The 12,959-nt window shown below is 43.0% G+C and overlaps 1 protein-coding gene across 3 annotated transcripts in view; it reads right to left on the minus strand.

Annotated features, from left to right (window-relative positions):
• KANK1 (KN motif and ankyrin repeat domains 1) overlaps positions 1–12,959 on the minus strand; it is a 130,107-nt gene that overhangs the window by 27,181 nt on the left and 89,967 nt on the right. The window contains exon 1 of one of the 3 annotated variants that reach the window (XM_041426911.1): positions 572–844. The exons of the other annotated variants lie outside the window; for them this stretch is intronic. Coding sequence (XP_041282845.1) covers positions 572–641 — 70 coding nt within the window. The 5' untranslated portion in view covers positions 642–844. Of the gene's footprint in view, positions 1–571; positions 845–12,959 lie in introns of those variants that run through there. 3 annotated transcript variants of the gene reach the window in all.

Genomic DNA, 12,959 nt, shown 5'->3' on the forward strand with positions numbered 1-12,959 from the left:
ATCTTCTCTAGTGGGTGCATTCAAGCAGGCGATGGGAACTCTGACCCTGCTCCTTATGCAACTGATGCCACTGGACTTTACACAGCTCTGCAGCGCTGTTTCATGGCTCTGGGAAGCACTGCTGCAACAGCAGCAGCACTGATTTGCTCTCACCTCAGCTCACATTACTTCCACCAGCACCTCTGCCTCTTTCGTTTTAAAGTCTGTGAAGCTCCCACCACCACGACAGGCAGCAAGACCCTCTTCCAGCAGGGTCCCAAACCCCACTGCTCAGGGACGAGCATCATACAAGAGGTGTACCCACCTGCCCTCCAGCCGCAGGACTCACCTGTTCCTGAAGCAATCTAAATAAAAAGTTCAATACATTTGCTGGGTTTTCTCAGGCTGTGTATTTATATGCAGCACTGCCATACAAACTGCTCCTCCTGGCCTCACACTTGGCAGGAGGAAAAATGCAAATAAAGAAAAAAAAAAAAAAACCAAACAAACCAAATAAACCAACAAAACAACGGAAAAACAACTATTTCAAATTATGTGCCGGAGGAATAATAAAAGCCAGCTTTCCGGTTACCTGACTTAGCCACATGTCTCTGCCCCCACACTGCAAATTTTCCAGCCACGTATGGCTGTCCTAGCTTCATGTGTCACACGCCGGAGCGCTGCCTCCCTCGGGCTCGCTCGGCTTCCCCCGGTAAGGAAGAGCCGCCCTCCGCCGCGCTCCGCCCGCCGCGCTGCCCTCCGCTGGGGTGCGGAGCCCGCGCTGCCCCCGCTTCCGAAAGCGTCCTCCTAAAGAGTACAAGCTCCAGGGAAGGAGGAGGCAGGGGGCAGAGAGGAGGGGGGGAAAAAAAAAATAAGCTCTAGATTTACTGCAACTACAGGAAGTGACTTAATGTTGTACTGAAAAGGTTTTCGGCCGCGGGGGGGGGGCGGGGGGCGGGGAGCTCCTGTTTTTCCAGCCTCCTTGGCATAGGCATACTCAAGAATTGCGTACAAACAGTGTAACTCCTTTAATAGCGACCCATCATGCTTTTGACTACCACAGGACACCCCGAGCTATCGAAGAGCCTGCCATCCACGGTTCGGGAAGAGAACAGCATGGAGGCGCAGACACAGGCACGCAGGTGTCAGAGCCACAGCAGCGGGGCCGGCCAGGTCACCTTAGTACCTCGGTTCTGCAGTGTAGACAGATGGTTCGACAGACACAAACAACCGCCCAAACAACCCTCTGGTCTTTCTGCTGAAAGACCAGAGTGTCAGTATGGTGTGGTATTTACTTACAGATACACCCAAAATAGCCATCTAAATACCACTGGAAGCAAAAATACATGCATACAAAAACACTTCAGACACATGAGGACACACAGCTCTGTGCTGTCCAGTAGGACTGCCTCAATGTCAGGCAGAGGAATTAAATCTCTAGGACTCCCACTGCCACAGACAGAATGAGAGCATATTCTCTAAATTACTCCTCTTCCTCCCTGAAGTCTGTACTTTGTTCCCAGATTCTCATGCTGGCTCCATTCCCTGGAGACAAACAACTCTCCTTTCCACACCCCAGAGCTCCACACCCTAGGTTGGTCCTGCCTACACCCTAGGTTTGTGCCCACTCTCTCCTTGACCCTCATTCCCTGTAACCTTCTGGATTCTTTTTGCCTTCTCCTCATACTTTGTATTTCTCAACCATTTTCTCCCTGTATTTCTTACATATATTTGCTTGCACCACCAATTATAGACCAAAATCTGGTTATACTCTCACTGCTCATCTAAGGTTTGGTTCTAGTAACTTTACCCAGCCCATGTAAATTCAAGCTCCGTCGGTTTTACCTGGTGTCGCATTTTTCCAGTTCCTTTCCTTTTTTTGTGTTGGTCCTTGTCCTCCTACCCAGCAACATTTCTGATTTTCCCATCTACACCAGTGAAGTCAAACAGTTTCTCTAAATGTCCTTGGGCACAATGTGTGAGTGTTGGATGGGGGAAGGAAGAACAGACTCTTCCTCTGTGAAGGGCCTAGGACTTAAGAATGAATGCATCTTTGGAAAAATATTCATAATACCTCTAAAAAGACAAGCAAATCTCATGTTCAGTCATGGGAGTCAAACTGGGATCTCTTATGTATTTTGTTCTTCATGGAATTAAGGTTGCTCAACAGAAACCTATAAAAAATAAATAGTAAAAAAGAAACAACCACACTGACACTGAATCCTTCACTAAACTTCTCTACAACACGTGCAGACAGCTCGATGTCTTCACAGTGGAATCTCTCTGGTCCTCAGCTTAAGCTGGCAGCACTGCCAGGATGCAGTTTGTTTGTGCCTGGAGCCAAGTGCTCCTGCTTCTCCTTAAAACAGCACAGTGAGCATTCCACCCACGTGATCCCAGTATTGTCAGCTGACCCCTGGAGAGCTTCTTGATAGTTAACGACAAAAGGGGACCGGGCATGCAATCCAGTGCCACCACCAACACAACATGCTACTGATGCAGCATGCAGGAGCTGTGCCAAGCCTTTGTGCATTTTGTAGTCTCAGAAAAAAAGCCAAAATGGGCGTGCCTGCTAAACATGAAGCAAAACAAAATGGATGGCTGTTTTGAAGCAATAAAAATGGTTTTGTTGGTTCCACAAGGGGGAAAAAAATCTAACAAAAATGAAATTAATAAACACCTGGTAAGGGTGCAGCCTTTTCAGCCCTTAGGTTGTGGATGAACCATGGATACACTTACTTCCTAGCTGTGGTGGGTGAGTACCAAATGCTACACCTGCAGGTACCCCAGATTAACCTCAGAGGAAGCAGTGTCCCTTCAGGCCCAAAGACATCAAGTGAGCAAAGATTCCTATGCCTACGCCACACAGCACAAACACGCTTGTTAGGCTCCTTGTCTCATCCTTGGCCAGTTGATCATGGACACTGGTGAAGTTAGAACCATTCCCTAGCCTCTGTAGCATATCAGACAAGTATTAATCACAGGTGCACAAACACATACACTTTTTTCTGTACAACTGCTGCAGACACTCTTCTTTTCATAGAAAAGGAAGGTTGGAAAAGACCTTTAAGACATCAAGTCCAAATGCAATGAGACAAACACATCATGTTTTAAAGCCAGTACCAGTGAAGCGGAACACTCTGTGAAGCATAGAGACCTTGTTGTGGTACTGTCATTATTAATGCTTTTCTCCAAAAGTACACAAATACTTAATTTCCCTCTCCTTGCTACAGGATAACCATGGGCAGGACACAAGTAGCATTTAAAAAATGTACTCCTCACTTTCTGTAGCGCTGGGACGGGCTCTGAGCAAACACTCCAGTCTTGCCAACTTTATTAAATTCTATTCTATCCAATGCACCAAACAAGAACATCAGTATATTAAAATATTGAGTCAGCTCTACCTGAGTCTACACTAATCATGGCAGCTTTCAGACCAGGAGAACTGGAAAAAGAATAGAATATCTAGTTTCTGTGCTACAAGACTTCTCAGGAAGACAAAAGCAAGGGAGATGTGGGCACACATTGAGTTTTGGTTCTGCATGCTAGAAAACCTTTATTGTAGAGCTGCCTTGGAGGGTCCAAGAAGAGCAAAGAGAAGCAACTGAAGACTTATTTCCAACTCTGGAAGTCTGAGGTGCCTTGAAAAATACAGGTATCATACGTTGAGCCTGTTCTCCCCATCTGGTATAATATCTGCTCTAATGCATTTTTATCATGGATCTGACTACTACTAAAGTAGTGTTTTTCATTGAAATATTGTTATGAATAACAGTCTTCTTCCAGAGTTACAGTGTAAGGCAATTCATAAAGAACGTTGCAAAGGAAAAAATGCAGAAGCAATAGTTGGCATAAATGGGGTCAATCTGTATTTTTATATGCTCAACTTCAAATTAAAAGCTTATCTGGGGCAGGAAAAGGAATTAAAAAAGAAAAGCTCTGACTTTTTGATTCCTTACTACAACGGAGAATAAATTGGTGAATTCTCCTCTTTGTCCCCCACCTCCAAAATACTACTTTTGTCCTTTTCTTTTTGTCCTTTTCTTTTTCTTCACTTTACTATAAATATCAGTCTCACCTTCTGAAAAGATCCAAAACTCATGAGGCCAAGCACTTTTTTTTTTTTTTAAAAAAGCAAACCTGAATATTTGACCTTTTTTCTTTCATTCTCCTTTTCAAGTGTTGGGATTTGAATATAAGTTAAACAAAACAAACACAATAAAACCTCTTGGAAAATAGTCCTTAACCTTTCACACTCATTTTATCAGTTTTCTCTTGGCTAGCAATATACAGGAGATGCCATGAAACTACTTGCTCCCCAACAGTTCAGTCTAGGTCTATTGTTTTCAAAAGTGCTGGTGGGGAAAAGTCCAAAAACTACACAGTTGGCATAAAACTTTTTTTTTTTTTTTATTCTAATAACCTAGAGAGAAAAACTTAAAGAAACAGCAAGTAACTTCTGTACTTTTCCAGACACAGCAGGAGCATCAAGTGTTTTATTTTCTCTTTGCAGTTAAAGCACAAAGTGGCAAAGTGAAGCACACCACAGGTGTGGAATACATGCTGCCCCAGCGGGCTGCTCATCTTCTGCAAGGAGCAGAGGCACGACGGCACAGCAGGCAAGCCAGCAAGCTGCTCATGGTCGTACCCTGGTGCTGGGTGCTGGCCTCAGACACCCTTCCTGCAGCACGAGGCTGTGGTGCTGGGATGGCCCAGCTGTGCCTGTACAAGAACACTGCACAACTGCACAACTGCCCAGAATGCTACACTATACTGTAGATGTGGCTGATAACACCTTCATCTCTTTTTCTGCCATGGAAAACCAACCAATAAATACTGCCTTGTAAGGAAGGTAATCTGTTTTGCTCATACTCAGCTGCAGCCTCATGCACCTGATACTGTTGGGTATGGGGTACTACAGTCCAGCCAGAACAGAACCTGCTACCAAACCCACCCTTACAGGGATGGAAGATTCTCCAGTTACAGAGGAGCATTTACTGCACATTTTACCAAACAAATAAATCTCCAGCATAAAATGTTTGCTGCAAATTTAATTTGAAAAAAAAAAAAAAAGAGAAGCAGAAAACTGAGAAAACACTTACTTGTGGTTCTTAGATTACTTTTCAAAATTTACGTGTCAATACCCCAGCTGGGGAGCTGACTTTTAAACCTGACATCTAAATACTCAGTGCTTAGGTGGGGGTTGTAATCAGAAAATGGGGGACAGCAACTTCCCTGATAATAACAGAGAAGGGATGAAGCTACACCACTGTGTAGTATTTATATGGGTTTTATTTACAATGTAGATGCTCCAGCTCAGGTATTTGCAGTGATTAAGCTGCAGAGATGTGAATTAAGTAAATTCAGAGTACAGTCAATTCTTAAGGTACAGAGATGTACCTTAAGTCACTGAACATAAGCAACATCAGTTGAAGAGAGATGGTTCAGATGGCTGCTGTGTTTTGCTTGCTCTGGTAACAAATACCAGGGCACTGGGCTAAGATGGCCCATTTACCATGCAACATCGGTAAAAGAAGGAATTTAAAGAATTTATCTACTCTTTTAATACCATGTTTTTTCTAGAAATAGGATGATTACAAGCAACAGGAGAATAAACAATCACAGCCACAATGCAAATAAAATTAAAAGCATCACTACATGCCCTCATAGAAAGTGCCTTTCCAGCTTTGTTGCAGGCCCCCCCGTATGTGCTAAGAATGTTGCTGGAAGATCTCCCTGGAGGCTTCTCTTCTCCAGGCTGAACAACTCACACTCTCTCAGCCTGTCTTCATAGGAGAGATGCTCCAGCCCTCTGATCATCCTAATGACCCTCCTCTGAACTCACTCCAGCAGGTCCACATCCCTCTCTCTTATGCTGGGAGATCCAGATACTGACACAGTATTCCAGGTGGGGTCTCACAAGAGTGGAGAAAAGGTGGAGAATGACCTCCCTTGACCTGTTGGTCACACTTCTGTGGATGCAGCCCAAGATGCAGTTGGCTTTCTGGGCTGCAAATACACATTGCTGGTTATTTAAAGCTTCCTGTCAAACATCATCCCCAAGTCCTTCTCCCCCAGGCTGATCTCAGTCCATTCTCTGCTCAGCCTGTATTTGTGCTCAGGATTGCCCCAATCCAGAACATTACATTTGGCCTTGTTGTACTTGAGGACACAGGCCCACCTCTAAAGCCTGTCAGTCCTTCTGGACAACATCCCTGCTCCCTGGAGCACCACATGGTTGGTATCCCTGGCAGATAAGCTGAGGGTGCTAGCATGGATCATGTCACCAAGTAAAGACATTAAAGAGCACCAGTCCCAATACTGACCCTGGAGGGGGTGTGTGTCACTGATCTTCTTTTGGATATTGAGTTGTTGAGTCCAACTCTTTGAATGCAGACATCCAGTCTATTTTTTATACATCCATCAAATCCATGTGTCTGTGGTTTAGAGACATGGATGTCGTGTGAGACAGTGTCAAATACTTTGCATAAATCCAGGTAGATCATACTGGATCTTCGATCTTCCCTCATCCCACCATCTACTGTAACTGCACCACGGAAGCGGAAGGCCCTCACATTTGTTGGGCATGCTGTGCCCTTAGTGAAGCCATGCTGGCTGTCAGCAAATACCTCCTTATTTTTCATGTACATCATTTTCAGGAGGATTTCCTCCATGATCTCACCTGGCACTGAAGTGAGACTGACTGGCCAGCTCTTGCTTTGGTGCTGGTGATCAGATGGGTGCACTAGTCTGGATGTCCCACCATCACCTCCTCCTCAGCAGTCAATTCCTCAACCACAGAACTATTTCTTAACCTTGCAGAGGTTAAAAAGAGACTCTAGCTTTTATTCTTCTCTTTGGAACATGTTTGCCAGCTATGACAGAGGCTTTTGGTGTCACATAGAAGATGCTCAGAATGCTTACCAGCCAGCTAATCAAAGGAGTATATAGGTAGTGAACAGCCCTTTTGGTGTTAGAACAGGGTCTTTCAAGGTCACATTACCCATTTTTACACTGTTAAGTGTTTTCTTTCACGTGATACAAAAAGACTTACCTAAAGAATTTATATCTGAACGTCATATACCCAGAGCTAAAAGTTATTTCTGTGAGCTGAAAGCAAAAACTGCCTTCCAAAAACATACTTCTTAACCCTTTCTAGACCTTTTAACGTCTAAAACTTTTACTTCTAGAATCTGTGGACTAAAAGCTTGCAGCTCAAACAGAAGTTACTTTAAACTAGAAAATACATACTATAAGAAAGTTGTGCAAATTAATTAATCCTGAATAAAGAGATAATCTTTTTTAAAAGAAATATGTTCCTGGGGAAGTAAAAGGCACAATCATCTTAAGAGTGACTGCAAAATGCCCCCCTATCAAAATTCACAAAATCTGCTTTATATTATTGACAATTCCCTTATTTGAGGCTGATAATAAATCTACTTTTTACCATACTTGGCATTACTCAGTATCTGGCAGTTTTGTGTTGGGACATCTTGTGTGTGCACCACCTCAAGGCCATTAACCACAAAAACTAAGAGTCTAGGCTGTTTTGCCTCCATCCCAGTTTCTGACTCAGAGGTCCCAAGGGCAGTGAGTGGCAGGAAGCAGGGCATGGGTGGGAAGGCATACAGTCATTAGCTTAGTCTGCTAAGTGCCCCACCAGCAGCAAGGAAAAGCAGAGCAGAAACGATGGTGGTGACTGCTCCTGCTACCAGCAGCACTGCCACCTCTGGACAGAAAGAACTGAGAACGGGCTACTTTGGCAAATTGTTGTTGCAAGTCCACCTGTGGGGTGTCCTGTGGCTTTGAGCATCACCAGCACGTCCACTGTCAGGCAAGTCAGAAACAGCCGTAGTTGCATTTCACTGATGTGCTTCCCACATCAGCCTCCACCAGTGCCCCATTAATGCCCATGTCAAGCAATGTAACTGGGAAAGAAACATCTTGTCTTACACTGAAAGCAAATGATGAGCATGAGGTTGACTCCCAGTGTTGGTGAAGCACCTTGCTGTCCTCTGTGACACAGGATAAACCCCACAGCTCCGCCACCTCCCTTGCCAACCCTTGAAAACGTGGCACACCTGCCCCACTCTTCCAACAGTACATCATCCCCTGTTGTTTCATTATCACAATAAAAGTGACAAAGGAAAAAAATAGTTACAAAGTCCTCGGCTTGAATCCACGTAGTAGGATGGGCTTCACAATACTGAGGTAAAAGGCTGGTAAAGCAAAAGAGGAGCAAACCCCCAAATTCTTCTTTCCTTTCTTACTTATCCAAATCATCTCCCCAAAGAAGTCATGGATGTAAGCAGGGTGTTTGCCTGAAAACGTCTTTTAACACAAAGGTGCATCAGTGTTACCTGCTAAAGCACAAGCAAAGAAGGCTGTATTCGCTTTCTATCCAAGAACAACTGAATCACAAAAGCAAAATATTTAGATTTATCATGTCATTACCCTTCTGTGCTTATGAATCTCTGAAGAGCTGAGAAGTGGAGAACAGATACATAGGGCTTTTGTAACAGGAATAACCATCAGGAGAGAACCTGGACTCCTGGGATATAAACCTGCTGTGGAGTATTAAAACTGATTTACAGTTTCAGTTTTGTCTTACAGCTGTGCACAGAGTGGAAAAATGGAAGAATTGTCTTCTGCAAGAATGGTTCAACAAATATTTGTTTTTATGAGTCCTGGAAGGACATTACTTTGTCACATGCTTGCCTCCATAAGAAATATGGTTTATGCTGCATAATCAGTATGATATTTCAAATACTGGGAATTGTTCCCTCCTCTCCTTCTTTATATTAATCTAGTACTAATTATTTCTATGAGATGTGTATTGCTTTCCTGACTTCAAAAGCCTAAGCGATTTGCATTTGCCAAAAAAATTGAAACTTTTCCTCTGCATTTAAAATAGTTCAGAACAACAAACAGATTTTCTGAAAAAAAGTTAAAAAATAACTAAAACCAGTGCTTTATAATTGAAAGTCTAGGAAAAATGCTCAGAATTACCAGCTTTGAGGACAACAGCTACCTTTCTGCTTTTAAAGTGATGCTTTGCAGCAAATAGGTGCACAGCCCCACTCTCTTCTCTAGAGCTTTCACAGCACTGATCTTCCATGAGAAAAGCTGGGCTTGTTGAAGAAAACAAACTACTGTGTACATAAGGACAAAAACAAGAGGCTACCAGAGGTGCCTGAAACCCCAAGTGCAAACTCCCTTCAGATGGCAGCACTTGTGAGACAACCCAACTAACCCAGCACCATTAAAAACATGGAAAAACCCCTCTACCCATGCCACCTTAATATCCTGTCAGAACATCAAGGGCTGGTTTTAGCAGAGGCAGCCCCTCACCCAGGCCCACCTGAGGGTCCCACTCACCGATCCATGAGAAGCAAACCCCTGGTTGTTACCGTGTTCCGTTTTTCAGCAAATTAAGGCTGAAGCACACTTTCCTTTCCCTTAAAGGGACTGCATAGTCCTGACACATCAGCAGGCAGGGAGCCCAGTCGTTGCTACAGAGCATTTATTTATACTCATGTGGAATTTCCTGAGACAGTCCCAGCCCGGCAGCCAGGCCAGCCCAGCGCCAGCGGTTTCCTTCACAGCACTTCATATGCTGTGCAATGCCTCTGGTTCCCCCAGGGTTAAAATACATTAAATCAGTAGCAGGACAAAAGGAACTGTACAAGTGACACACTAAAATGATGTTTGGCTTTTTTTCTTTTTCTTTTTCTTTTTCTTTTTCTTTTTCTTTTTCTTTTTCTTTTTCTTTTTCTTTTTCTTTTTCTTTTTTTTTCCCCTGAGGAAGACAGATGTAATTCCCAAAAGGGAATTTTCAGTTCAGGTCACTTCTCTTCACCCCCACCCACCTCTCATTTCTCACTCCCACATGTGGACTAAGAGCACAGAAAGGTTCATTGATATAATTTGGGCAGAACAATTACCCCTGTTGTAACCACCACTGCTTGCAATTTTGTCTGTGTTACATTCAATCTTGTTTTATTTATGCTTCTCATATGCAGGTTATAATTTGAGGGATAAAAATAAAACTTTCAGTATATGTTTTCTTTTTTTTTTCTGAAACACATCCAAAATATACAAGATATCCTTCAAGTTAGTAAAAGCACTTTGAAAACAATGTACAATTTTTCCATATTCAATTTTCTTGTTTCCATGTAACACCAATATTAACTCAAGAAGGATAACTGGATTCTAGGTGCAAGAAGACCCACTTCTCAGCATCATAAAAAGAGCCTCGAAGCCCTCAGCTCCGTCTCTCTTCACCTCTGCTTACAACAGTTGCTCTTAAAAGATGACAGATGCATTTAACAAGGGCAAAGGTCCTAAGATTTCACAGGACTAAAGGAAAATAACTTTATTTTCATGTTTTCCTTGCCGATTCTCAAGAACAGTTGAAAAAAAGGGAGAGGGGGAACATGAATTCTCAGAATAATTTCCAAATTCATTGCAGACTGGAAGAGCTGTGCTTCAAACAGAAGGAGGATCTTGTGCTGAATTGGCAGGAGCAAGGTCCAAGTCCTTCCCAATACCTTCAGCTAAAATTGCAGACTTCCAATAAAAGTGTTTCCTGAATGTCTTGATAGTTTCAGTGGCATTTAGTAAGAAACAAAGTAATATACAATACTTCAAGGCATCAGCTTTTGGACTCTAAAGTAGGTTCTGCCCGCTAGGTAATTTAAATTATTTCCTTGAATTACAAGTCACTGATGTATCCAATATAAACCATGAGCTCACAAAATAAGTCTGAAGAACCCAACTTGTTTCATCTATGAACCACAAAGGTATTGAATTTTAAATGAACTGGGTTTGGTCTGTGCTCTAACAACCCCATGCATGAAGAAAAGCAGCTCTCCACAAAGTATTATTTGGGAACAGTTCCTAACCATGGTTTGAAGCTTCTGCTAGAAGACAGAAAAACTCTAGGGCAGCTGACACTCAACCCATGTTTTCAATTCGGGAAAAAAAAGAAAAATTCAGGCCTTGAAACACTGCCTGGCCTGCAGCCACCACTTTGTGCTTGCTGCTTTTTATGCCCTATCTTTCGACCAGCCAGGTGAGAATAAGCAGTGCAAAGCAGGACTGTGTGTTAGTGGTGGGGATCTCTAGCTCCATCAGCAGGGGAGATCATTAAAATAGCCATGTAATTTTCTGTTGTGAAAACAAACGTGACGCTTGGAATAGGGAAGCAAAGAGAAGAGAATGGCCAGAACATTCTTCTCAAGTGTTAGGATTCTGCTTAGAGAAAAAAAAAAAATCTTAACATTATATGGTTTCGTTTTTCTAAAAAAAGACAGCATGATATCCTGTTTAGAGAAGAACAGATTTTAGCAGCCATCTGCACATGCTCCATCTGTTTATCATTACTCTGCGGTTTTGTGGGCTCGACATTTGAACAGGCACTTCATCAAGTCATGCACCTTGAGTGGACTGTCCTCAAAACTCTGTTAACTCAACAGGCTGAAAAAGACCTCATGAGTCCATATAATAACCCAAAGTATGTATCAGCACATCAGCCCTTGTCCAGCGACTCAAATATGGAGGCACATGTCTGGGTTAGCACCAGTAAAACCTAAAGGCAAAGAGCATATATGTATTTATTTTCTTGGCCTTTGAGACCATTAAAATGTAAAATAAACTCATTTAGCTACTGTTTGCAGTAGAAACAAAACTGAGGTCAGAGCGCAGCTCCCCAGCGACCAAAAAACCTGACTTGGTCTGAAGCAGAGGGAATGTAAGGTTTGGTGCATGGGCAGCCATCCAGCTGATAAATTCTTATCTAAAAAGCAGGTTATTTCACACCCCTTTTGAAAACAAAAGGCAGAGAGAGCACAATGGATCTATGAAAGGCGATGGATGAAACACAGCTCTTTAAAACACATGCCTCCAACAGACCATTTCCTCAGCAATGATATGGCTCTGCTTGGAAAGAATGAAATAATCTGCCTGATTACAAAGATCCAGTTCAGGGGAGCACAGAGCTTTGCCATACCCACTACTGTCAGGCTTATGTTCCTATCTCTAAAAACAGCTACTGCGTTTTGATGCAGACTGGATATGGGGTTCGTCTAGATTTTAATTTATGAGAGAGTGGGCATATGCTATTCTAGTCTTATTTCTTTACAGCCTTCCAGAATTTGGCAGCTGGTTTCCACAGAATTATTTAAAACCTGCTAGCCATTGAGATCAGACACGAAACTGATCTGCCCAGCCATCTCCTGTCTAGCAGATACCTCTGGAAGGGCATAAGAAGCAAGCAGACATACTTCTTCCCATGGTGTACAGAAACCTGCAATTCAGACACTTCCCAAGCTGGGGTGGTCCAGGATGGGTTTTAAGTCACAGTGTCAAATATATGTTTTCAGGTGCAACTGATAAATGCTCTGCATATTACTGTTAAGTGTCCATCTAGTTTGGCATCACACAGAATGAACTTCAACTACTTGGTATTTTGTGTATCCTCAGGTAAGTAATGCCAATGTGATTGCTTAGGAAAGCTTATGGTAAGAAGTTTTGTTGTGGGAGCATGTAGACAATTCAAGCCTTCATATCTGGTGAATTTTTTTTTTTCTTAGAATCACAGAATCACAGACATTTTTAGATTGGAAAAGACCTTTAAGATCATCAACTATTAACACTTCCATGTTCACCACTAGAACATGTCTGTTCCCAAGCCCCACATGTACACATCTTTTAAACACCTTTAGGGATGGTGTTTCCACCACTTCCCTGAGAAGCCATTTCCAAGCTTGGCAACCATTTTGGTGAAGAAATTTTTCCTATCCAACCTTCCCTGGCACAACTTGAGGCCTTTGCCTCTCATCCTGTCACTTGTTCCCTGGGAGAAGAGGCTGACCCCCACCTGGCTACATACTCCTTTCTGGCAGTTGTAGAGAGTGATCAGGTCCCCCTGAGCCTCCTTTTCTCCAGGCCAAACAGCCCCAGCTCCATCAGCTTCTCCT

This window comes from Onychostruthus taczanowskii, unplaced genomic scaffold (assembly GCF_017590055.1).
Source record: "Onychostruthus taczanowskii isolate IOZ18803 unplaced genomic scaffold, ASM1759005v1 scaffold96, whole genome shotgun sequence".
NCBI classification, from domain to species: domain Eukaryota; kingdom Metazoa; phylum Chordata; class Aves; order Passeriformes; family Passeridae; genus Onychostruthus; species Onychostruthus taczanowskii.